The sequence below is a fragment of the Echinops telfairi genome, unplaced genomic scaffold (genome assembly GCF_000313985.2).
Source record: "Echinops telfairi isolate 266 unplaced genomic scaffold, ASM31398v2 ScPeMD7_60;HRSCAF=208, whole genome shotgun sequence".
In the NCBI taxonomy this organism is placed as follows: Eukaryota; Metazoa; Chordata; class Mammalia; order Afrosoricida; family Tenrecidae; genus Echinops; species Echinops telfairi.
Genome location: NW_022103958.1, coordinates 39,615,978 through 39,642,779, shown reverse-complemented (window position 1 = coordinate 39,642,779; position 26,802 = coordinate 39,615,978). Strand labels below are relative to the sequence as shown.

Genomic DNA, 26,802 nt, shown 5'->3' with positions numbered 1-26,802 from the left:
ACGCCAAGAGCCTGGTGGCCATCCTGCATCTGCTGGTTGCTCTGTCCCAGTATTTCCGGGCACCAATCCGTCTCCCAGACCACGTTTCCATTCAAGTGGTTGTGGTCCAGGTAAGAATACCTCCACCACCTGCCCATTTAAGGAGGCATCGATGCTGGGCCACTGCGGGGGCCAAGACACAGTGGCTAGAGGGCCAGAGGGAGGGATGCGTGAATGCTGAGATGTCCCTGGGCGTGGCATAGATTTCAAGGCCTGTGGCTAAGTTGGCCGAGGCGTGCTGATGCTGTGCACAAGTAGCCGAAGAATGCATGCCTGTGTGTGAGCCGTCCTGTGTGGGTTGCCTGCTTTTGTCAGGAGGATGTCTCTGGAATGATACCGGAGGATGTGTGGAGGGTGTGTTTGTGTTGTGAAGCCGAGAGGAAAGGTGTCTGCTTTTGTGCGTGCCCATGCCAGGGTGCCCTGCAATTGTGAGAGAGGAAAATCCTCACCTTTTTGTTAAACCAAGGACGTGCAGGGGTTGAGAGAGCCCTAGACGTGTGTGCACGTGTGTTTGAGAGGGACGTGACTGGCCGTGTCACTCCTCTCCCGAGGCCCCTGCTGACTGTCACCCGCCCAGAGACTCACAGCTGGGATCTCAAGTCGTCATCTCCCAGTTGTTGGGTGGACTGTCCATTCGCAGATGGCTGTATAATTTCCACAGTGCGGGTGTGCTCTCTCCCGTGACTGTCTCACTCTGCTCCTCGACCCATTAGACACTCAAATTCAATTTCATTTTCCATCTCTATGCCCATTTAGCAAAAGGTCACTGTGTTGTCAATTCGTTGCTGTTCTTTCCAAATAAACACGCATCCAGAGAGAACCCTGTGCACCGGCAGCTCCCTGGGTCGCCAGGGTTCTGAGAGGAGCAGCGTGCGGCAGGCTGCTCTGCTGTCCCTCGGTGAGGAAAATGAGCCTTTTGCCCTGAGGGGCAGTGACCATGGCCAGGCCAGACCAGAGTCCAGGATGGACGGACTGGGAACTGAGTGCTCTCAAAAATCAGATGTTAATAGAAGGCGGGGTGGGGGGGTGGCGGCGGCTACAACCGCAACCCATGGCTCTTCAGTCCATTGATGTGAGATGTGCTCATAAAGCGTTTCCTCCGCTCTCTGGGCACTTAACTCTGCTAGACATCCAGAGCCACACCAAACCCGTCGCCCTTCGGTCAATTCTGACTCATGGTGATCCCGTGTTAACAGCTCAGAGGGAGCACCGTAGGCATTCTTACAGAAGCATGTCACCACATTTTTCTTCTGTGGTGCTGCTGGGTGGGTCCCACCTGCCCATCTTTTGGTTAGTCCCCAAATCTAACCCACCACCGCTGAGTCGATTCCAACTCAGGGTGCCCTCATATAGCGTTTCTGAAGCTGTAGATCTTCATGGGAGCAAAGAGCTTCAACTTTCTCCCAAGGGGTAACTGGTGGGCTTGAACATCCGACCTTGTGGTTAGCTGCCCAGCGCTTCCTCAACAGTACCACCAGGATTCCTTTTTAGTTGGTCGCCAAGGTCAAATCATTTGCACCACACAGGAACCCTTGCTGAGCATCTGTGGGGAATAATGGGAATATAACACCCGAGCCCTGCCTGCTGGGAGAAAAAATCTCCACGTAAGAAGCAGAGAGAACTGGGTGGAAACCCATAGCCAATGTCAAGTCAACTTACTGCAGTTGATCTTGAGGAAACATGAATTGCCTAAGCACAGTGCTAATAAACTAAGGTGACCAGACGTCCCGCTTTTGGAGGGACAGTCCCGATTTTAAACAATTTTCCCCGCATCCCTCAGCGTTTTAAAAAGTCCCAAATTTTGGAAAGGATGTACGACAAGCTAGGGTATACGGTTTTCAGCTGCCATGTGGCTATTTTGCCAGGATATGAGTTTCATCAATGGTGTCCCGCTTTACCAATGTTAAAAGCTGATGGTGCCCGGCTATCAAAAGATATAGCGTCTGGGGTCTTAAAAGCTTGAAGGTAAACAAGCGGCCATCTAGCTCAGAAGCAACAAAGCCCACATGGAACAACATATCAACCTGTGTGATCACGGGGTGTCGAACGGATCACTGAAGACAAATGGGTGCATAAGCAAATGTGGTGAAGAAAGCTGATGGTGCCCGGCTATCAAAAAGTATAGCGTCTGGGGTCTTAAAGGCTTGAAGGTAAACAAGCGGCCATCAAGCTCAGAAGCAACAAAGCCCACATGGAAGAAGCACACCAGCCTATGCAACCACGAGTTGTCGAAGGGATCAGGTGTAAGGCATCATCAGAACAAAAAATCTTACCATAGTGAATGATGGGGGGAGTGCAGAGTGGAGATCCAAAGCCCATTAGTAGGCCACTGGAGATCCCCTTGCAGAGGGGTCTCGGGGAGGAGATGAGCCAGTCAGGGTGCGATGCAACAATGATGAGAAATACAACCTTCCTCTAGTTCCTAAAGGTTTCCTCCCCGCTCCCACTACCATGACTCGAATTTGGTCTTGCAAGTCTGGCTAGACCAGAGGAGGTACACTGGTACAGATAGGAACTGAAAATACAGGGAATCCAGGACGGATGAGCCCTATAGGACCAGTGGTATGAGTGGCAAAACAGGGTGGGTAAAGGGAGAATGGGTAGGAAAGAGGGAACCGATTACATGGAACTGTGTGTGACCTCCTCCCTGGGGGACAGACAATCAAAAAGTGGATGAAGGGAGACGTCGGACAGGGCAAGATATGACAAAATAACCATTTATAAACTATCAAGGGCTCATGCGGGAGGGGGGAGCGGGGAGGGAGGGGAAAAATGAGGACCTAATGTCGGGGGTTTAAATGGAGAGAAAATGTTTTGAGAAACGATGTACAAATGCGCTTCACACAATTGATGTGTGTATGGATTGGGATAACAGTTGTATGAGCCCCAAATAAAATGATTTTTTTAAAAGAAAAAAAAAATCTGGTCACCTTATAATAAACCCTTTCTGTGTGCTATGGCTACACGGCCCACCAGAACATCCCTGCACAAGCACCCTCTTGCTGCATCCAGACGATCTCTAGTGTGCTCTTTTACCAATTGATAGTATGTGAATCTGCTTCATTATATGTTTTTTAAGTACAATCAAAGATTGAGCAGGAAAGAGGGACTCCTATTTTGAAACAGTGACTGTTGCCAGCTCACAATGTATGCCTTATTTTCATCTCAATTATAGGCCATCAGCAGGCTGTTGTTAGTTTAATTTCTCCTGTAGGCAGTTTTGTTAGCGTGTGGGAGAAAAGAGGACACGATACAGAAAATGGCATCTGTGGAGATCAGGTTTTATGAAGTGTTTTGCTTTATCAAGTTAAACAGCACAGAAGCAGGGCTCTGAGAACTGGCCATGAGTCACTGACTAAAAGACAGAGAAAACTCTTTTAGGGAACAAGCCACAGGGAGGTGACTCAGGATGCAGTGGGAGAGGCTATTTAACCCAGATTTTCCCCCTGCTCTAGTCTGTAGAAAAGCATTTGATTCGACATCAAGTTTAAGATTGAGGCCCGTGTCCATGATTCCTGTGTTCTATGGGGAAGCTGTCTTTATATCGAGTTTGGGAAAAGCCGTGGCGTGTCCTCACCTTGTCCCATTCGGAAAGGGGTCCGGTGGGTTATATGTTGGGCTGCTCCCCAAGAGAGAGGCGAGGCCTTCTCTTCCATCAAGACTGACAGCCTCAGGCCCACGGGCAGTTCTGCTCCGTCCTGCGGAATTGCTCGGAGTTGGACCAACTCGATGGCAGAGGGTTTGATGTGATTGGTTGGGTTTTTTTTTTTTCCCCCTTTCAAGGAGCCTTGATGGGACAGTGATTAAAACACTAGGCTTTTAACCAAAAGGTTGGCAGTTCAAACCCACCAGTTACTCCTTGGGAGAACATGCATTTTCCTTCCATGAAGATTTACAGCCTTAAAAACCCTATGGCCCAGTTGTTTGTTTTTAATTCCTTTAAATGACCTCTCTGGTTTTTTGTTTTGTTTTGTTTCGCTTTCTTTTTTTTTTTTTAATTTGGGTAAAAAGTACTCGAGATATACTCTGGGCCTTAATCCAACTCTGCCTTTGCTTCTGTAAAAATATCTTGCAAGTGCACTGCTTTGGGTGGCTATTGGGAATATAAAGGGAAGTTTTGGAAGGAGAAGAATGGGTTCACCTGAGCCACCATCTCTCATAGGCTCCTTCTAGATACGCAGCTCAGCCTCGGTGGCAGGTGAATTCACTCTAACATCCAATTGCCCTGACCTTCCTGTCTGGCAAATAGCTGTGTAGAACAATTCATCCCCATTACTCCAATCGAGATTGAATGAATCATCGCCATTACTCCGATCAGAAGATCTTGCAGAGCCCTTTCATTCTCCTGTAAGAAGGAAGGTATGAAATTTACAGCCTAACTTGACAACTTCAAGAACTTGAGAGACAAGAGCAGACGAGGCCTGACCCTACCAGAAGGAAGCAAATAAAAGATCAGGGCAGAACTGAAGTCAAAAATAGGAAATCAATAAAGCAAGGAGTTTGGTTTTTGAAAAGAACAGTAAAGTTCTTTGCAAACCTTTAGCAAAATTGACACAGAAAAGATACTGTGTTAGTCTGGCTAGACTAGAGAAACAAATTCATAAACACATAGGCATAAGAAAGAGTTTTCTATACAAGAGGAATTGAACATTGAGAAAGCATCCCAACCCAGTCCAGATCAAGTCCTTAAGTCTGATAATAGCCTGTATGACCGATACCAATTTATAAAGTCCTCTTCAGACTCAGGATACACATGCAATGACGCCGAATGCAGGACAATCACAGGCCAGAGGGTAGAAAGTCTTACGGTCTAGTGGTGGTGTAAGCATCTCAGCGCTGGCTGGAGTCTCTCTGTGGCTTCCCCAGCTTCAGAGGTCTGTATGGTTGCATCAGAGTAGGTCCATGTAGTGTCTCTAACAGAGCACTAACGTAGTAAGTCTCTCCTGCCTCCAAGGAGGAAGTCCCAGAATTCTCAGGAAAAGGCCAGGCGCACACAGAAACCTCATTGGCTATGATCTGATTGACAGGCTAGACTCCACCCCTATATTCTTGATCCTCAGATTGACAAATGATTATATAATTACCACAGATACAAATAACATAAATGAAAAAAGAAAGCGGGGACATTCCAACTCACCCAATAGAAATAAAGTGAATTATGACAGCATATTATGAGCAGCTATATGGAAACAAATGGGAAATGGACAAATTCTTCAAAGAGTACAAGCTACCATAACTGACTTAAGAGGAAATAGAAAGTCTCAACAGGTGAACAAATATAAATATAACAAATGAAAATATTGAATCAGTGAACAAAAGTCTCCCAACAAAATGGAAACGTCCTGAACTAGATGGTTTCAAATTCTACCAAATATTTAGATAAAAATTGACATTAGTACTGTTTAAAATCTTTCAAAAGATGTAGAAGAAAGGAATACTCCCTACTTCATCCTGTGAAGCAAGCATAAAGCTTTATAGCCAAAGAGACCACCCAAAGAAAACCACAGACCAATCTCTCTTAAGAATATAGATATGAAATGTATCCACAAAATGCTAGCAGAATCCAAAAGTGTATTAGGAGTTGTACACTGTGACCAATTTGGGTTTACTCCAGATATGCAGTGCTGGGTCAGCATTAGAAAATTAACATAAAAATAAAATTTTTAAAAAGAACATAAATAATAAAAGAAAATTAACATGACCCCAGTAAAATGATTTTTTTAAGAAATAATTTTTTAAGACATAATTCACATAATAGACGACATCAACAGCATAAAGGGAAAGAATCACATAACCGTCTATATGGATGCAGAAAAAGTGTTTGATAAAATCCAGCACCTGTTCTTGATGAAAACCCTAAATAATTTGAAATAGGGGGGGGGGAAGTCCTCAAAATAATATAGGTATGGAAAGCCAACGGTCAATATTATACTTCATGAAGGAAGATTGAGAGCTTTTCGCTTGAAATCAGAAACAAAAGAGGGTACCTTCTTGCACCACTTCTATTCAATATTATATTAGAAATTCTAGACAGAGCAATAAGACTGGAAAAATAAATAAAAGGTAAAATTGGAAAAGAACAGGTAACATTGTCTCTCTGTAGGATGAGATGATCCTAGACAAAGCGAATTACAAAAATGTCCTCAAGAAAATTTCTAGAGCTAATAGAAGAACTTAGCTCTAGAAAAAGTCAGGGTACAAAATCAACAAACAGTTAGATTTCTATATACCAGTTGGGATAATTTCAGGAAGCAATTTCATTTACAATGACATCTGATAATAAAATGCTAAGAAATCAATTTAACCAGAGGTGTGAAGGATTATACTATGAAAACTATAGAATATTACTGACAGAGATTACATAAGGCTCAAATAAATGGAACGATATTCCATGTCCATGGGTTGGAAGCCTTAATATTGTTAACATGCCAGTACTACTCGAAGCAAACTGCAGAATCATTGTAACTCCAATCAAAATTCCAACAGTTTTCTTTACAGCAATAGAAAAACTAGTCCTCAACTTTAAGAGGTTTTGACAAGCTAATTCAAGGCTGGAGGAGAACAAAGTGGGCGGGCTCACACCTCCTGATAGACTATCCCAAAGTCAGTGGTTCAAACCCACCAGCCACTCTACAGGCAACAGATGAGGCATTCTGCTCCTCTGGGGGAAAGGCAAACCTTTCCACTCCTGTAAAGGTTACAGTCTTGGAAACCCACAGGGGCAGTGCTACCTTGCCGTATAGAGTCATGAGTTATCTGCTCCTATAAAGATCGACAACCTTGGAAACCCAGCTCCATGTCAGTGATTTGGGATTGGGTTTATGGAGCTAGAGTAACCAAGATAGCTTGGTACTAGGGTAACAATGACTGATAAAACATGGGCGAGAATTGAGAGTCCAGAGGTAAACCCACATATTTGTAGTCAACTTATTTTTGACAAGAGTACCAATTCTATTTAATGGAGGAAGAAGTATCTCCTAAATAAATCGTGCTGCGAAAATTGATTACAATGTGCAGAGTAATGAGGAAGGGTCCGTGCCTCACACCATATACCCAAACAGACAAAATGGATTAAATAGCTAAATGCAAACTAAAACTACAGAATTCTTATAAAAACAAACAGGAACAACGCTGTCAGGCCTAGCTTTCAAAATAATGGATTATTTAATAACAAAAGCACAAACAGCCAGTGACAAAGTAAATAAATGAGACCTAATAAAAATGTTAAACTTTGTTCATTCAAAGATTTTATGAAAACAGTGAAAAGACAAACTACCAACTGAGAGAATATCTCCAGAAACCATATATCCTACAAAATTCTAATAGCCAAAATATACATATAAAACTTCAATAACAATAAGACAAATAACCCAATCATAAAATGGGCAAAGAACTTGAATAGACATTTCACCAAATATTCAAATTGCCACCAAGACAAAAAATTTTTAAAGAGCACGGTGTCATTAACCATTCTTTCTCTCCTTGCCATCCGGTCAGTGCTGACTCTTAGCAACTCCCTGGTGGGTTTCCATGACCATACCTGTTACGAGAGTAGAAAGCCCAGTCTTTCTCCCTCCGAGTTGCTGATGCCTTTGAACTGCTGACCAAGCAGATCACAGCCCAATGCATAACCACTACATCACTAGGACCAACAGAGATGCAACTCAAAATCACAATGAAATACCATTTCCCCCCTAGTAATATGGCTAACGTAAACATAAATTTAGGGGAGAAGGAAACAAACAAAAAACAGAAATAACAAATGTTGGTGAAGATGTGAGGAAATTGGAACCCTTATCCATTGCTGATAGACGTGCAAAATGGAACGGTCAATGTGGAAAACCAATGTAGTGGTTCCTCAGTAGACTAAAATTGAACTGGTCTATAACCCAGCAATTCCACTCCTGGGCCCATACTTAATGACTTGCAAGCAGAGATTCAAAAGGAAACTTGTATACCAGTGTTCACTGTAACATGATTCCCAATGGCCCCCAAATGGAAAGAAACGAAATGCCCATAAACAATGATTGGGTAAACAAAATGTGGGATGTACATGAAGCAGCAGACACATGGTAGTGATAGGAAGAAATGAAGTAGAAATATGAACGACAGTAGGGACAGAACTTGAAGAGATACTGAGTAAAATTAGCCAATTAGGTAAGGACAAATATCGTATGGCCTTGCTTATATAAAAAGACACACACACACACACACACCCCAAAAAAGGGCAAATGTGTAAAGACCAAAGCTTCTTAGTAGTTAACCAGGGGTGAGTGAGAGGAGGGAAAGGAATTAACAGTGATGGGAAAATCACATTGATTGGAGGTGGGACTGCACAGCCATTATTGTAACTGCTGTCGGTAAGTTGTATACCTGGCAAAAGTTCTGTGATAGATCAAGGACCAAAAAAAATCTCTTTAAAAAGTTTGCTGAGATTGCTTGTGTACAGCCGAAGACTTCTGGGGAGAGAGCGTTTAATAGGAGGAGGAAATAGAATGTGTGGCTAACGGCCTCCGTGAACAACTGCCTTCCTGCCGTGCCATTAGAACGGGATGGTTCCCAGCTGCTATTACTGAACATATTTATCCAAGATTCTGTAGAAGAATCATGATCAAGAGGAGGAAATGCAGAATAGAATTTCAAATTATCATGGACTCTAGACTTTCTGAGTCTATGGAAGCTAGATGAGTCCCCAAAATTATTGCCCTGAGATTACCTTTAGACTATAAAGCAAAACTATCTCCTGAAATCCTCTTCACCCTGGACAACAGTTTCGCTTCAGTCATGAAGAAGGTCTGCCGGGAGCATGGTCCTCTTTTAGACCAACTGTATGTGACGCTAAATTGACAACAGCAACTCTAATGATTAGATAAGAACCTTAGCGGGCAGTGAGTGTATGTTCATGAGGGATGTGAGCAAGGTGCCAAACATGAGGAGTGTTACCAGGGTGACTGAATTGCACATGTAGACGCTGTTGAATTAGGGTATGCTTTGCTGTGTGTTTTTCTCAGAGACAACACAAATCCTCTGTGCCACACAATGAAATGTAAACTCTTCTGACGGGCACCTCGTGCTCCTTTCTGACTCATATCAGCCACTCTCCCAACCCACTTGTCCTCGAGGTCTCCAGACACTCTGGTTCACCACACAGCCTCTGAATACTGTTGTTGTCTTTAACGCTGCCCTGGTTCTGCGTTTTGGATTGAGCCTCTCCTCTGTGTCCAGTCAGATCCTGGGTTCCATCTCAATGACCTCTTCCCCTTGGAAGGTTTTCCTGGCTGTTCATCTAGAAGTGCTTGCTCCTTTCCTGCGTTTAGCACTTCTTTGCAAAGGGTGACCACATACCTTATCACCTTTAAAGAGGATGCTATTAGTTAATGAGCAGGCACAGCAATAGGATAGTTTAGGGAAAACTATTTGCACGCATGCCTAATTCATCACCTCTAGCTCCCTTGAAGCCAGAAACCGTGACGTTAGTATTTGCTCTAACTCCAGCATGGATTTGTTAATAGACCGTTCTGATTAATTAAATAAAGAACAAAGAGGATTAATTGATTGGAGGAATGGGCAGATGAATGGATGGATGATGGAGGGCTGGGTGGGTGATTAGGTGGTGAATGATCAAAGTGCTTCATCTTAGAGAAAAGGCTAGTTACTGAGGACTGTACCGCTTAAAAACTCCCATTTTATCCGTTTTTAAAAGAAGAAAAGAAACTACCTCTGACTGAATTCTCCCAACTGGCCTCGGTTGCTTCATCCCAGCCCCACAGTTAAATGTGTTTCTCTCTGCTTCCCTCGGTGGCCCCAGCTGGAGGGCAGACACACCCTGGCCTTCATTTCCATTTGGTTTGCTGTGATTTACTCTGGGAGCCTAACAGTTTGCTTCCAGCAGCATGTCTTCCAATAAAGAACGAAGAGAGTCACCATCCAAGAAACAGCCTACTTGTTTGGACTAAACACTAATTGCACTTAAGTACAAATGGTACAGTCCAGTAACAGGCAATCAGGGGTCTCGTGGAAGTTGTAGCATTTTCTCCTCTCTGAGTTCACATCGCTTTCTCGATATCAGAAACGCTCATCCATTTTTAGGGTATTTTTCTGAACCATATTTTTCTCTTCTCTTTCCAAACTCCCCTCCCCACCCCCGTTTCAGAAACGAGAAGGGATCCTCCAGTCCCGGCAAATCCAAGAGGAAATGACTGGAAACACAGAGTATGTCAACACCATTGTTGCCAGCGATTCTGTAATGGAACACAGATGTTTCTCCGAAATTCATCCATTTGCTGATATTTAGTTTTCATTTATTGGGCTTGCAGGAGGGATTAGACTTCAGCCAATGATTACAGTTTAGCCTTTTCCATGCATTCAAAACATGCCTCTCAATGCTGAAGGTACAAACTTGGGTGGGGTAGTGGGGAGAGGGAATTAGCAGTGATTGAAAAATTCTAATTTTATGGCACTCCAGGAAGAAAAATGCTCCCCACGAAAAGCCAACCAGCATGAAATCATCATGCCATAAACATGGGGCTGAATTTAAATTGTGAACCTTCAGAAGGGCTCTTTTCTTTCTTTCTGCATCTGATGTCTTTGGTCATGCGCCGTGACCCAGAAGGCCCGGCCCCTCTCTTCTTTTGCCCTTTTTTGTTCCTGTTGGCCCGCCCCCACTTCTCTTTTCTCTGTGCTTCAAGAAATCACAGCATCAGAATGCACCTGAGGAGTGCCACGCGAAGAGGACCCTTATTCTTAAGCAGAAAGAGCAGGTTGATGTAGGGGGTCACTGGGCGAGCCCATACCCTGGCCACAGGCAAAGTTTATTTGTGGCATCCCCTGTTCCCCCACCAGCTGTCTCTGGTCCCCGTGAGTGATAGCGCCAGAGTGGGATGAGCAGGGCCTCTGAGTCAGCCCGACTTGAGTTCCGATTTAGGCTTTTCCGCTTGTACACAGGTGAGCCCCTCCACCTCCCCGACCTCAGCTCCTCCATCACTTTCCGAACCTGCAGAGGGGGTGGGAATTCCGTCAGTAACAGCCCGCCCTTCACTGCTGCCTTCCCACAGCTGACCCACACCTTCCAAGCCTGGCCCAGTCTCTTGGGAACTTCCTCCTCCCTTCTCTCGCCCCTGAGAAGTGCAGCCCGTCTAGACCACACTGTGCGGTATGCTTTAGAAAAGGCATCAACCTGTTGGCATTTCAGGCTGAAGATAAGGGCAGAAAGCATAGGGTGCCTTTCCCAAGACCCCCAGCGTGGCTCTGTGTCATGCTCGGGACCAGGCGCAGCCACAGAGGGGACAGCTGAAGGACCAATTGTTGGCCTTGGTTCTGTGAGAAGTGGTAGAAAGATGCCTGGGTCAGGCCTATGGGGAAAGGAGCACAATTCCTCACGGTCCTGCACTTCTCCCCTCCCCGCCCCCACCCTGCTGGGCTTAGGCTATTTTACCTGGAAGGGAGGAAGACCCCTGAGAGTAGCGTGACCTGTGGGAAACTCTCGAGTCAGGGACTGTGACGTGGCAGATTCTGGAACACTCTGTTAGCTGCCTGTTAGGACTTCTTTTCTCTCCACCACCTCTACCATAAAGACAGAAACATGGATACAACCTGGTAGGAAGGAAGGCGAGACCCAGTCTGTGTAACACGGTCATCTCTCATTTTCGTTCCTAATAAACACATACCCCCAAACTCTCACTGTCATCGAGTCGATGCAGACTCAGACACACACAGGCAATGGTTAAATCCCTAAAATCTCTGAGTCTGAGGGCTGAAGACTCTTGGATCTCTCCAACAGTCACCGATTGTTCTTTTCAATCTGCTATTCCCAATTGATCATTTAGGAGGTGATAGGTATACAGTTGGAAGAAACCAATAGAATAAGACCTAAGCTCATTGAAGTTACCACTACTACTATGCTGATTTTAGACACGAGAGACCTGCAGTCCAGAGAGGCTAAGCAACCTGCCGGAGGTCACACAGCTAGCAAATGGCTCAGTAGGACTTAAGCCCAGTGGTCCGTCTCGAATGTGTGTGCTCCACTGAGTCCTTGGCTGGTGCCAGTCTACAAGTGCATTACAGTGCCTGCCCGCTCGGGGCCATTGGCAGGTGCAGCCTGGTGGACATTCCAGGCTGCATGGAAGAAAGACATAGTTCACCTCCTCAAGCAGAGACCCACAGCCACCCGGGCAGTGTGGTGCCGTGCCATGGGTTTGCCTGAGGGAGTGGGGCACCTGAAATTTGGTTGGCAACCTGGAGCCCCCACGAACAATCTTCTTTCTGCACTGCAAGCAATAATGTGACTTTCTTTAAGACAAGAGTCCTTGAAGGATCATCTCACCAGCCTTTTGCTTTAATACCAGTGTATCTGTATAACAGGGAAAATAGTAATATAATGAAAACCGAATAATTAGAGGACTTGGCACAGAGTAAGATGCCCAGAGAAGAGGGTTTTGAGTCCTTCAGCCCCAGGTAGGCTGGTTACAGGGTGAGGACTGGCTAGCAGGGTAGGAGTGGGCTTCCAACAGAGAGGGACGAGCTTCTCAGAGGATTCGCCATAGAGGAAGAATCACGATTCTTGTTTTCCTTTTCTTCCAGGGCACTTTCTGGAAGGCATGGTGAGTTGCCCAAGATTGTCCCCCAGTGCTGGTGGGTGGTTGCAGTGCGGCTCTAGTTAATCCGGCAGCAGCTGTTAATGGCCACTGGGAAGAGCAGGCCCTCAGCTTGCTGCCTGGCATGTGTCTGCCCCAGCCAACTGGGCAGGGAGGGGCAGCTTGCTGGTGGCAAGAAGAAACTACCCACCTCAACACTGTCCTCTTAGACGAGATCAGCCCGTTGGCTGTGCTGAGCCTCGGTGTGGATCCTGGGCGTTTGCAAAGCAGTTTGCGGCAAGTCTATTGTGGGAGTGAAGGCAGAGGTGTCTGCACACACTTGGGACTGGCCTTCTCCTCCCTCTGCCCCTCCCTTCTCCCTCTTCCATCACCACAACTCCTACTCCTCACATTTTTTATATCAAGAAGTAACTAGAGGTCAAGCAAACATCCCAGCCCAGTCCAAATCAAGTCCGTAAATCCGATACCAGTCCATAACTCCCTCTTCAGACACATGCAGCCACAGCAATGATGCAAAATGCAGGAAGATCTCAGACCAGTGGGTGAAAACTCTTGTGGATCCAGTGGTGGTGGAAGCCTCTCAGCGGTGGCAAGGGTCTCCACATGGTCCAACAGGAAGGTGAAGGCAGAGAGAGAGGGGAAGTTCCCAGGACCCTCCTTATGAGGAGGTCAGGCCCACAAGGAGGCACCATCAGACTGTGACCTGATTGACAGGCTAGACTCCACCCCTGCACTTCACACTGACACAAAATTAGGTAACTGCCACACCCATGCAGGGGCAGGAGTAGGGAAAGGCACACCCAGGGTCATGACCCCTTCCCACCCAGAGCCCTCCTGGAGGTGGCCCGCTCCCTGGGGAAGCAGGAAGCTGTAGCAGGGAGCATCTCTGGTGGGGGCTCCGCCTTTGATTCTTTCCAGGATCTTGAGTTGCACAGCGTCGTAGTGGTACACGTGGGCTGCTGCCTGCAAGGTCAGCAGTTTGGAACCATCAGCAGCTCAGCAGGAGAAAAGATGGGGCTTTCTACGCTCATAAAGAGTTACAGTCTCAGAAACTCACAGGGGTAGTTCTGCCTTGTCCTACAGGGGCTCGCTGAGTTGGCATGCCCCCCACCCCTACCATTTTACGCCCCAAGGAGTTCCTTCCTGGAGCTGACCTCCTGGCTCGGGGCCCAACGGCAAGGTGGGCTTCCCAGGAGGTCTTTCGCCGCCCAGCTCACGTGCCCCTCTTTTTCCAGAGCGAGATGCCTTCGACACATTGTTCGACCACGCACCAGACAAACTCAACGTGGTGAAAAAGGTCGGGAAGAGGGACCCGGGAGGGAGTCGGGGCAGAGGGTGCCACCCACACATGAGGAAAGCCCATCCCGCACCCCTGCCAGCACCCTGCTCAGCTGGTCCCATCCTCCTCTGCGCACACTGGGCTTGCCCCGGACAGCAGTTTCCCCCCTGCCACCTCTTCTCCCTGGTTCCTCTCCACCCGCCCGTTGCTTCTCCCATCGGGGTCACGGCTCTCCTGAGAGTGTCGATACAGTGGGCATTCTGTCCTTCCACCTGGCCCCTCACACAAATCTCTGTCCCTGCGCTAAGGAGGACCCCGTGGGATCATTTCTTCTGTAGCCCCTTCCTCATTCCTTGCAGGCTCACCCTGACCCTGGGTTCAGATACCCCACTGTGCCAGTCTGCCTCTTGGCACTTCCTTCTGAAGTGTCACTCCTTCCACGGTTCTGAAACTGCCGGTTAGAATCCCACAAAGCCCAGCCCGCCCGTCCTGGCCCAGGGCTCCTGGCTGGCCTTGACCTGTGCTTCCACGCTGATCCGAGCCTGCACATCGGAGTCCCAGAAGTGGCCTGACCCTCTCCGCCTCGGTGGCCCACTGTGCTTCCCTTTCAGACACTCATCACGTTCGTCAACAAGCACCTGAATAAGCTGAACCTGGAAGTCACAGAGCTGGAAACCCAGGTGGGTGGCAGAGCCTTAAGGACCAGGCAGGGCCTTTTGACAGTTCAACAGCCCAGCCCCCACCCCAGGCCCCGGTACTGTAAGAAAGGACCTTCCCACCAACACGGAAGCTTTCCCCAGGGCAGGAGCCAGGTGGGAACTTTATGTTTTGAAAATGTTTCCAACTCTATGTTTTGAAAATCGACAAGCATGGCACTATGAACATTCACAGACTCTTCACTTAGATACTCCATTGTTAACCTTCCGTCGCTCTTTCCCCTCTCCGCCCCTCACCACTTACCCGAAGAACAAGGTCATTCTGGTGGGTTGCCGCAATACACGGGGTTTCAGAAGCCTGGCAGAAAAATGGGATGAATAGAGAACGGAGTTTTCCCACGGCCTTTGCACAATGACCAGACCCAGGCACTTGTACATGCATCTCTCCATCTATGGAGGGTGCACCTCGTGGGACTGTAGGTACTGGACCGAGCGTGGTGGATCAGAATGGCCATTTCTTCTGTTTCATTGAAGGCCATTAGAGTCAGATTTTGCCAGCTGTCCCAGTATTCTCACACGCATCTCTTTAGTCGCTTCATCATATAGAATAATAATTCCTGAGCCTTCTATCACATCCCACTGACATTCTGGCATCATGCAGGTCCAGTGATTTATAGAACGCCCCCCACGGCCCTCGCTGCTGATAGGGTTCAGGCTGTGCGTCTTCAGTCCGGGTGCTCCCTGAGTCTGTGTTCTGTGCCTCACCCACAGCGCCATCAGAGCTTCTTCGTAGCAGCAAGGGTTAATATGTAGTCAGTGCCTCCTGCTCGGCATTTGACACAGACTAACTGGCCCCGCCCACTGGTCACTCTGTGGTGGGATACGAGACCACCCCGTTGTACAGATGAGAAAAGCGAGGCACAGAGAAGTGGCATAACTTGCCCAAGTCACTCAGCAAGGAAGAGGTAGATTTGAACTCGGGAGGCCTGGCCCGTGCATTCGCCCTCTGCACAAGCACTGAGAGAGAGATGTGAGAAAGGAGGGTGAGATCCAGGCCCGTATGATGCCAGACTTACTCCTCTCTGTTCAAAAAGCAGAAGTCACCCTGCTAACCCTAGACCCAGGACCTGGGACCCCTTTTCCTCCTCCCTCTGTCCCCGCCGTCTAACTCCTGCTCACCCCTTGGGTCTCCGTTCAGGCAGCGCCTCCTCGGGAAGCCCTCCCCAGTGGCCTCCCAAGAGTGGGGTGACCTTTGGTGGTCTCACTCGGGTTGAGACACTTCCCTCCATAGAGCCATCGCCGTGTGGCCCCCACCACCAACGCTGCACGGGACTGGGAGCTTCTGGAGTCCCCTGGCCCATCGCTCTACTCCTCGGGACTCAGTTCGCAGTCAGTGTGCAATCAATCAGTGCCAGGTGCACCGCAGTTGGCTCTGTGGCCTTGGGGCTGCTGTACCAGGCCAGCCAGCCCTGGGCAGCTGGGGGCAGAGTGAGCCTTCCTGCCTCTGGCCCCTGCCCCAGCCCCACCAGGGGCACCTCGGGCAGGGTGGGCAGGAAAGCAGTGGGTGAAGAAGCTCTGGGACCCAGCGCCTTCACCCGGCTGCCCCTTCAGTTTGCAGATGGCGTGTACCTGGTGCTGCTGATGGGGCTCCTGGAGGGCTACTTTGTGCCTCTGCACAGCTTCTTCCTGACCCCAGACAGCTTCGAACAGAAGGTAAGGGGGGGGGGGGCATGGATGGCAAGGGAGACCTCTTCCCACACCCCCTGACGCATCCACCACCCCTGCGCTGGCACTACCCAGGAGAAGGGCCAGCTTCCATCTGGCCCCAGTTCTTCCATGCCTGGAGGTGGGCGCCTGCCCCATGTCACTAAGCAGCCTCTCTCTCCCCAGGCAGTGCTGGCCGTCAGCTCTTGTCAAGCAGGCAGCCCAGCCTCATCTCTCTCCCAGGGAAAGGGAAGGCGGCCCGAAGGCAGGTCAGACCTGAGGTCTGCACCCAGCCGGGCTGTGGTGACCTCCTCAGCCCGCTTCCTGGACCAGGCATTCGCTCCAAAGCAAAAGCCAATTCTGTCCCTTCCCGAGTCTTCCAAGCCTGATCCTGTCAAGGCTGTGCACTGGCAGCCCTGAGGCTGAATCCCTGAAACAGCGGGAGAGGAAGAGGGTGGTGGGCTTCAGCAGGAGGTCTCATCCATGGCAGGCTGGGATCAGCAGGCTCACACACCCACTGGCCTGCCGAGTGCAGTAGCCCCATGTCCTTGCAAAGGCCGCCCTCCTCAGAGCTCAGCCGCTCTTGCGCCCGGAGACCAAGCCTGGGACCCGAAAGCCTAAGGACAGGTCCACAGGGACTCAGCCCCTGCGTGTTTCTCTTCTCCTTCCTCCCAGGTGCTGAATGTCTCCTTTGCCTTTGAGCTCATGCAAGACGGAGGCCTGGAAAAGCCAAAACCCCGGCCAGAAGGTATCTGCTGCCCCTGTCCTGGGCTGGTGCCCTGGGTGGTGATAAATGGGTGCTATCTCCTCCCTGCATGAGCCTTCCAGGCGCAGGGTGAGGTGACTGTTGGGTGACAGGAAGCAGAGTTTCCTTCCGCAGTTCCTCTGCCATCAGCAGGACCAGGTGAGCCACGGCTTAGACCCAGAGACCCTCTGTGAGCCGAAAATCACACGCCTCACACGCCGCGTCCTCGGGGATCAGAGCAGATGTTGGGGTACACAGCAGGGATGCTGCAGTAGATCCATGCTTCCCAGGTCCTCTGTCCCCTAGAACAGGGGTCCTCAAACTTTTTAAACAGGGGGCCAGTTCACTGTCCCTCAGACCCGTTGGAGGGCTGGACTATAGTTTTTAAAAAAAACTATGAACAATTTCCTATGCTTCTATGCACACTGCACATATCTTATTCTGAAGTAAAAAAACAAGGGGAAGAAACACCTGGTGGGCCAGATAAATGTCCTTGGTGGGCTGCATGTGGCACAGGGGCTATAGTTTGAGGACCCCTGCCCTAGAAGATAGGTTGCAGAACCAGACGGGGACAAAGGCTTAATGCTTCAGTAATGCAGCGTGTTAGCAAGGATGTGGGGGCAACAGAAATGGCTGGTCTGCATGTAAACGCATAAAACCATTGTAGAAAAGTTTGTCTTTTCTAAAGGTATCATTGAAGAGCTATAACACCCTATGTGGCAGGCAGAATGATGAGCCCCCAGAGATATCCATGGCCTCATCTAGGGGGCCCTATGTGACCGAAGAGACTCTGTTGCGGATGTGATTAGGTAAATGACCTTGAGATGGGAAAGTTAGCCTGGATCATCCAGGTGGCCCCAATGTAATCGCGAGGGTCCTTTCAGGGAAGGAAGGCAGAGGAGTCCAGGTCAGGATCGCATGAGACAGACTCATTGCTGGCTTTGAAGAAGGTAGATAGAAGAGGGCCCACCATAAGCCAAGAAACGTGGGCAGCTCCCAGGAGCTGGAAAAAGCACAGAGACAGCTCCCCCGGAGCTTCCAGAAGAAACCTCGCCTACTAACACCCACATTTAGCCCAGTGAGACCCGTGTCAGGCTTTTGACCTCCACAACTAAGAGATGATAAATTTGGGTAGTTTTAAGTGACCGGCTTGGGGCTAATTAGTTACTGCAGAAATGGAAACTACGAGAGCCAGCAGTTCTACTCAGCAGTGTGCACGTCCAGATACCAGGAGGCAGTTACAAGACCTTCTGTGATAGCCTAAGTTGGAATATACACCGAGGACAATAAACATGAATAAATTGAGTAATCCAAGGAGGGACTTGTAGTTATTACACTGTGAAGACAAGAATTATTATTCTCTGCAAAAAAAATCAAAAAGCCTATAAACTGGGAGAGTGGAAGAGGATGTGATCAAAACCAATTATTTCAGAGCACTGAAAACGACCAGAGGTAGATAACTAATTAAGACGCATTTGTTCTTGAAACACTACAGAATTATAGTTGGATAATTATACCCCAATAAAGCTATGTAAAAATGAGCCGTTACATGCAGCACCATTAATGGATCTTGCAGACGTGAGTAAAAAAATGCATCACAAAAGAATGCATGTCGTATGACTGCAGTTATATGAAGTATAAAAAGGGGCAACACTAAGGTCCGCTGTTTGTAGGTCCAGCCGTTAATGGTGGTGGTGGTGGCTCGGTGCCCTCTCCCAGCTCTTCTTTGTACAACAGTAGGAAACCCTGCCCACGCCTGTGCCATCCCCACCAGTCAGTGTTCTTATGACCGAGCTCATCGTTGCAGCCACCATGCCCATGCTCCTCCTGGAGGGCCCTCCACTTGACCCAGCTTGATGTCCATCTCCAGGGACTGGTCTCTCCCGACAACATGCCCAGGGAGCACCGTGGCTGTGCTTCTTCCAGGACAGAGCTGTGTGTTCTTTTGGCGGTCCATAGTACTGTCCAGAGTCTTCGCCAGCACCATAACTCAACTGCGCTGCTGCTTCTTCGGCCTTCCTTGTTCAGTGGCCAACTTTCACATGCATGGGAGGCAATTGAAAATACCGTAGCGCCGGGCAGGACATATGTTAGTGGTAGAACTTTTTTTTTTTTAAGCGAGGAAGGAATCACCCTAAAAGTCAGGAGCGTGGTTCTCTTCGGTGGTGAGAGCAGGTTGGAATCCAGAAGATAGCGGTGAGAGAGGAGGGCTTGCCAGGGAGCTGGTGGCTTCTCCCGTTGTGGGGGTTATGTGGGGGTCGCTCCCACAGCACTTACAACTGTACGTACAAGGGACATTCAAAATGTTTGGGGGAAGTGTTTCCATTTTCTTTTAGTTCAATTGTCCAGAGACGCTCTGAAGCCCCTTCATATACATTGCATGCGCATCTCTGGGTGTTTGTCATATTTATAAACTGCTTGGGCTTATGAAGAAATTAGTAAACAAGTGAGACAGGGTGACCAGCCACTACCAAAGTGGCCATCTTGCAAGCTCGGCCTCTGTCCCCGTGGAGATGGAGGCCAGTCAGGGCGTGCGGTGTAGACCGAGTTGAGATAGATGCAGTGGGAGGGGCTGGAGGCTGACACCATCCTCTGAGGACTCGGCGCCTCCCTCCGCCTATGCCTGTCGCCCCTCTTGCTGTCCAGCCTCCCACCAGCCGGTGGCACTGAGTGGCCAGGTGCCCTCCTCACCTTGGATGGGGACCCCTGCAGGGCCATGCTGTAGAGAAAGGGCTGCCGTGAGACTGTGGTCTGACGCGCCCATTGGGTCCATGGAGAAGAGGGCCACAGGGACATGTCCCTTCCTGTGAAGCCTGGCTTCCTGTTGTTGAGAGGTTCTTCTTCCTGTGACTGGCATCATGGAGAGAACCGTGAGCACACTCCGGACGATCCCCTAGTGCCCCTGGGTGAGGCGGAAACCCTAAGTCCTCAGCCCCTAACCAGAGGCTGAGTCTGATGGTCTGTAATAGGCAGGTAGCGTCTGCTCCACTTATCTCTGACCCGGGGCTTCACAGCCTGGGAGAGGGCCTGGACCAGCACACCAAGAGACCAGAGCACATAGTACCGAGTTGCCAGGGGCAGGAGCTAAAAGGAAGCTCTGTGTCTGTAGCATGGAGGCGGCCCAGCTCTTTCCCAGGAATCCTCAGCTCCTCTCCTGACTGAGAGAGCCCAGACCCTGGCCCGCCTGCTGGCCTGCCTGGGTGGCCACAGGGTTTCTAGATAAGAGCAGATGATAAGCAGTGTGTCTGGTGCAGGCTTCCCTCGTTCTGGGCCCAGCTGCCTGTGGGGACCTGTAGAGAGGAGCGAGTGGGATTCCCCAAGGACCAGGGGTTGGTCTGTGCAAACGGTGCCCGTGGAGTTGTGCAGGGTACAGGTGGCCTGGCCATACACAGCAACTCGGCCAACAGACAAAGGTGAAAATGCGGAAGGAGACTGTCGTTGGAACACTTAATATAGCCCAAGCATTTTCATAAAAGTACTGCCCACGGTTACCCACGAGCAAACTGACTGAGAGAAGGTCAGTGGCTTCACCAGGGTCCTACAGCTAGAGCGAGCTGGGCTTCCAATCTTAGTCCAGAGGAAAACTATAGAGAAAGTAGCTGAGTGAAGACTTAAGGCTGGGGTGAGAGGCAGACGGGCGTGTAGGAGGGTAAAGGGTACCCCCAGCAAACAACAAAACAAACACTGCCATCGAGGCGGTGCTGACTCATAGCCACCCTACAGAACAGGGTCCCCGACACTGTGACGCTTAAGGAGTAGAAAGTCTTGTCTTTCTCCCAAGGAGCGACTGGTGGTTTACAGCTGCTGACCTGGGGCAGACGGGCCCTTACTCAGGGCAGGAGAGGGTAGACGAGGGGCCAGCAAAGAAGGTGACCGATAAATGGCTGGTGGGCGAATGAACGGATGCAAGAAAGGAGGGACAGAGAAAATGGTGACATAAAAGCCAAGAAACCTCCTGCGCTCCGGTCAGAGCTGTCCTCCTTACCCAATCCCAATCCCTGGTGTCATCTGTAGACGCTATAAGCACAAGCCCACACTGCGCCTTGTGTTGCTACCAGTGTTTCTATAGTCACCAGCTGTCACGTTTTGTAGCCTTTGGGCTATAATACTGTGATAATTGGTATCAGTGAACCTGTGTCAGTAACTTCTTTGTAAACGAAGTGGTGATTAAAGGAAGAAACTTGCCTGGCACTAACGCTTACCTGTTCGCTCCCCAGCCTGCAGAAGCCCAATCCCCTCTGTGTCACCTTGTTCCCATCCGTCTATCCCCAAAGGCACAGAGCTAGTCGGGGCTCCCTGCCAGGCCCCCCGTCTCTGCGGGTGGGTCCTGTGCCCCGGGGCCCCACCCTTCTCTGGGGAAGAGAGGCTTGAGCTTATCTCACTGCCCTCCTTTCCTGGCCAGCGGCTCTGCTTTCCGTCTGCAAGGGTGAGGAGTGCGGTGGAGGCTAGAGGCAAAGACAGGGGCCCTGGGCAGCCGCAGAGTCAGGGCCAGCGCCCGCATACCTGGAGGGGCTGCTTGATGTGGCTGAGGAGGTGAACCCAGTGGCCAGCACCCCTGCCCCCCTGCCCCCTGCTGTGACCTCAATGGGGTGGCTTACTCTGCCTATTCCTCAACATGCACCCATCCTGCTCAAAGTGATGTCCGGTGGGTGAGCGCAGTACCCACCCAGGACCATGCCGGCCGCACAGGTGGTGGGAGGGCGGTGCAGGAAGGGAACAATGGGTGCCCACTTTAGGCCCCCGCCGTGGCCCCCCTGACGCAATGTGTGGGTTTTCTTTCCCATAGACATCGTCAACTGTGACCTGAAATCCACGCTGCGGGTGTTGTACAACCTCTTCACCAAGTACCGGAATGTGGAGTGAGGGACCCCCGGGGGCTCCCCTCGGCCCGGGAGCTCTAGCTGCAGGCAGACCAAACCGCCTCCATACTGCCTTCACCTGCTTCTGCCTGACTCCTGCTCAGCACTGTCCCACATGGCCAGCTCCCCCAGCGATGCTGGGGATCTGAGTGGGCTGCCCAGACCTCCTGTAGCCTGCGCAGTGACCCCCTCCTTGGGGCCAGGTTCAGATCCCCTCACTATAGTTTGGAGAACCAGTTTAAGCAAAAGATAAGATGCGATAAGATGAAAATAAAGGCAATAAAGCCAAGCCCACTGCCACTGAGTCCATCCCAATGCATCGTGCCCTGCACAGGGTTCCCGAAACCGTCAGTCTCTACGGCAGCAGACAGCCTCGGCTTTCTCACAGGGAGGAACTGCTGGGATTGAACCACCGACCTTGCAGTTAGTAGTCCAAGCCTAACCCACACCACCCCCAATCTGACGAGTATCACTATGTGCCAGGCCCAGCACGGAGCACTCTGATAGCCTCTAGCTCACTTCCTGCCTCCACCTGGCTCCCATTGAAGTCGTCGGCGGCAGCGGTGTCCCCTTTTACCGATGAGGAAACTAAGGCTCAGAGAGGTTAAGTGACTTGCCAGAGCCTGAGAGGTGCTTTTCCTCCTTGCTGCGTAGTAAAATCAGGAACGTGTGTGTCCGTCCCACTGCCCCCTTCCCCAAGAAGACACCAGCCCACTGCCCTCACCACCACCAGGGCGGGCAAGATTCACGCTGAAATTGGCAGATCGAATTTAACCCAATTAATAGGGCGTGCGGCAAGGGTCATGCCCCTCGACTCCTTTGTGCAAATGAAAATTACTCTTAATTCCTTCAGATTGATAATAACCCCTACCCTGATTTCCGGGTGACATTTGGGAAGGATTCTGTTGAGCATTAATGGAGCGGCGCGTTGGGCAGCCTTTTTGCTTGATTGCATGTAATGGAAATGCCCTATATTTCCCTGCAAACTAAGTACTCAATTCATTATCATTAGGCAAATGTACACTACTCGGGCACCGCAGAGAGCTGGGCATCGCTCGGGAAGCCGGTCTCTTCTCCGGGGACCCTGGAACTTTAAAGAAAGGAACTCCTTTTTGGCCTTCTAATTGATCATTTAGATTCGCTTTTCTGGCGAAGTCTGCACACGCAATTAGCGGCTGATTGAGGCGAGGAAAAATGTGAGTCATTTAGACCAAAGTCGAGCGGTCTGCTTGTGTGGTTTCTCAAGGGCTTGTGGAGATGTGTGTTTCTCCACGACGTGACCCCCAACTCTAGTTGGCGGCTGGGTCTTAGGGAACAGGAAAGATCTGAGGGAGGCCCAGGCAGGGGCCAGGCCGCAGGGGAAATAGTTACGTGCTTCACATGTAGGGGTCCTTCTCCAAGACAGACAGAGGGGATTTGAGGGGATGGCGCATCTTCCTCTTAAAGGGACCAAGGCCTTGCCATACTAAATCATTACCTGGGCTGGGAGTCCCTGAGCGACCCTCAACTGGTCATCAAAAAGTTGCTGATGGGAGCCTGCCCAGCGGACGATAGGCCTGGCGAGCTGGTGGACTTCGTGACTCCTGGAGTTCCCAGAAGTCCCAGGCTTGACGCACAGCCGCAGCAACCCTTGGTGGTACAGCTTGATGACCGAGCTCCCACAAATAGACCAGCCCGTGGAGCCCCTGGGTCAGCTTTGCTCGGAAGCCTCAGCCTTTGTCACCACCCCAGGGCCATTTCACAAAGCCCATCTCTCTTGGGGGTACTGGAGGAATCCGGGGCTCTCTGCTGACACCTCCGGACGTTCGGGCTCCCATGCCACCCAGGGCCTTGTATTCAGCCCCCTCCTCCCGTACCCTGCACATCTGGTGGTTTGCGGAAGAAAGGCGTGTAACTGGCTTGCCATGAGCACTGAACATGTCAAGGCCGTGTCCTCTCGCATGTCTGTATATGTTAAAGAACATAAATTCTATATTTGCATAATTAGTGAATACCGGGCTTTTCCTTAGGAAACACTGGGCCCTGTACTGTCTCTGTTTGCTCTCTGAAATCAAGGGAAGTAATTGCTTCCTCTCCTGTAGCAGCAGTAGAGCGGTGTGAATGGTGTATTTAAACATGCTTTGCTGGACAAATTTTGTCTCTTTTTTTCTCTCCTGCCGCTCACATATTCAAGCCGCGAGTGTACAGGGCCCTGATGAAAGCACTCCTCTACTCATGCAGTCTGAAAGCATATTGGAACATTCGGAAAGTGTTTTAATAACTGGCCTAATTTATCAGAAAATCCTCTCTCAGGGCTGAGGTCTTTGTCTCCTTCCGGAATCCGGGGGCCTGGGCGTTGGCCGGGTTTTATAGCCACGTTTTCTCATTGAAAAGTCTGCTTTTAAATTCTGGCATGTCCTACTTAACAAACAGCTTAACGTTTTTTGGAGTGGGCAGAAGGCATCGGAACAATCAGTACACCAAACTGCACCCTCATCTCTTTCAGAACAGAAACCAAAGCAAAACCCCAGTCTCAGAAGACCGACTGGGCCCTTTCTCTTCCCTTTTTAAAGTCAAAGAGATTGGTATCTTTAATCGGTCACAAATCAAGGGTGCAAATATTTAAATGCACGAATGGGTGCCTAGTGACTAAAAATCGATACCTTTCTCCTTTCCCCCAGAAACCAGTACCCCTCCCATAGGTAAATGTTTGATCAGTTTCTTATGCATATTTCCAGATATAATTTAGACATCTAAAACGCACGTTTTAAAATCGTCATTGTTTTATACATAGTACATGCACGTTGCTTTTTCATTGGCCATTATACCTTATAAATTGTCTCATGTTGGCTTTTGTTTTGTTTTAAGGAATTCTCAAGAGACAATGACTAAGTGCTCGGCTGCTATCCAAAAGGTTGGCCATTCAAACCCCCCCCTCCACCCTGCACCCCCCGCCCCAAGTGACTCCATGGGGGAATCACTTGGTGATCTACTCCCATGAAGGTTACAGCCTGGGAAGTCGGATGGGACATGTCTATACTCTGTCACAGGGCATTGTAGGGTCTTTACTGGCTAATTCCTGTGACGGGGACAGCCTATTTCTTCTCTGTCATCTATTCTTGGTCTGGAAGTTTTCTGAAACCTTTCACTTTGGGTGACCCTGCTGGCATTTGAAAAACCAGTCACGTAGCTTCCAACGTCACAGCAACACACCAGCCACCACAGTAGGACAGACTGACAAGTGCAGGACCGGGCGGTCTTTCACTCTGTTGTGAAAAGGGTCCGGTGAGTCAGCATGCACTCAGTGGCACCTCGCACGACCACCTCCACCACGTGAAGTTACTGTTAAGTCAGCCGGACAGCCTCCAGCCACATCTTTCTGAAATCTTGTCACATTTTGACACGAGAATCGGACCACCGTGCAAATCGAAATGCACATCTCCCGAAAGATGGGGGCACGCAGCCTCAGTAGTAAGACGAGACGGATCAGGGCAGGGGCAGGAGAGCAGAATTTCAAAACCAAAAAGCAAGCCCTCCCTCGGATGAGCATGGTGAATTGTGTGCTGTTCGACATTAACTTTCAGTTTTACATGTCACTAGGGCTGCTAATTTGCCATCTGAGAAAGTATTTGAAAAATACACGTGTGGCGTCTCTTCCCATGCATAGTGATTCTATGACTGCTAGTCAAGGAAACAGACTGCCCCATCTTTCCCCCTTGGAACGGTGACTAGAGACCTTGCAGCATTTTGCAGGGAGTCCCGCTTCTCTGCTGTATTACAAAGTACCTCTCGCACGCACACACCCACAGCATGGACTGGTCCAAACTGTGGCAGAAGGATTCTTCCTCATCAGCCCGTCAGCAGTGGCACCTTGCGCTTGGTGTGGTATTTATTCCATAACTGATGGTTGGTGGTAGTTTTAATTATGAATTACTGTTCACTTTATCATCATTGGCTCATTTTGGTGTGGGCTGCTTGCCTAATCCTACCGAGTATCCTGAAGCGCTTTTGCAACAACATGTATCTGGGGGGGCTTCAATTTTCCAATAAGGAGATTCTGAGACATGTATAAGTTGTGGTTCAAGTACAAATCCTTCCTACTCCAGTGCTAAAGGAAATGTATACATAATCTACCCGCCTCAAAATGATCACTAATTTATTTTTCCACTGGAAACTGAAACTAAGTGCAATTGGTAGGTCAGGGTGGGGACCTTGGTGTTTCTGAGTTGAAGTTCTTGCCTTTCATGCAAAAGACCAGGTGCTCAGTAGCCACCCAGTGCATCTCATGCACAGCCCCCTACCCAGCTGTCAGCAGAACTTGCAGGCTGTTAGGATTCTGAACACATTTTAGTGGCATGTCTAGTGGAAGGTGGACTAAGAAGAAAGAGTTGGCAACTTAGCTTTTCGTATCCACCCGTGAAAGTCCTCTGGATCACAGCAGCCTGGTGGACTAGTTGTCAGATGGCTCAGGGCCAGGCCAAGGTTCATTCGGATGGGTATGGCGTTGAGTGTCTACTTAATGGCAGCTAACCACATCTAGTGGGGCTGGTGAAAAATTTGAGCTCTACCACCTTTAGGATACAGTACTGCCATCTCCCAGCTCGAGAAACATACTACATACTGGACATGTTGGTGTCAGGTGCCCTCGAGTCCATGCCAGCTCATGCGAACTTATGCACACTGGAATGAAACCCGCCCCGTCCTGCACCAACCCCCACAGTTCTTATGGGGGAGCCCATTGTTGTGACCACCGTGTCATCCTGGATGTGCAAAGGGGCATATGCCTTAAAACCTGCATGAATTCTAATATTGAACATAATTTCCCCCAGAGAATTCACTAAAGTCTATTAGAAAATTCAAGAGAATTAGGACGTATGCTAAGAATGAGAGAAATGCATTGAGACGCAAACCCTGATAGTTGAAGGGGAGGGGTGCCTACGTGCCTTTC

At 49.5% G+C, this 26,802-nt stretch overlaps 1 protein-coding gene across 1 annotated transcript; it reads left to right on the top strand.

The window, feature by feature from the left end:
• PARVA (parvin alpha) lies at window positions 1-22,164 on the top strand. Its single transcript, XM_045291009.1, has 8 exons — window positions 1-110; window positions 10,193-10,251; window positions 12,619-12,638; window positions 13,868-13,929; window positions 14,523-14,591; window positions 16,179-16,280; window positions 16,947-17,019; window positions 21,803-22,164. The coding sequence occupies exons 2-8, from the start codon at window positions 10,235-10,237 to the stop codon at window positions 21,877-21,879; spliced, it is 420 nt and encodes a 139-aa protein (XP_045146944.1). The 5' UTR covers window positions 1-110; window positions 10,193-10,234; the 3' UTR covers window positions 21,880-22,164.
• Window positions 22,165-26,802: the final 4,638 nt, after the last annotated feature.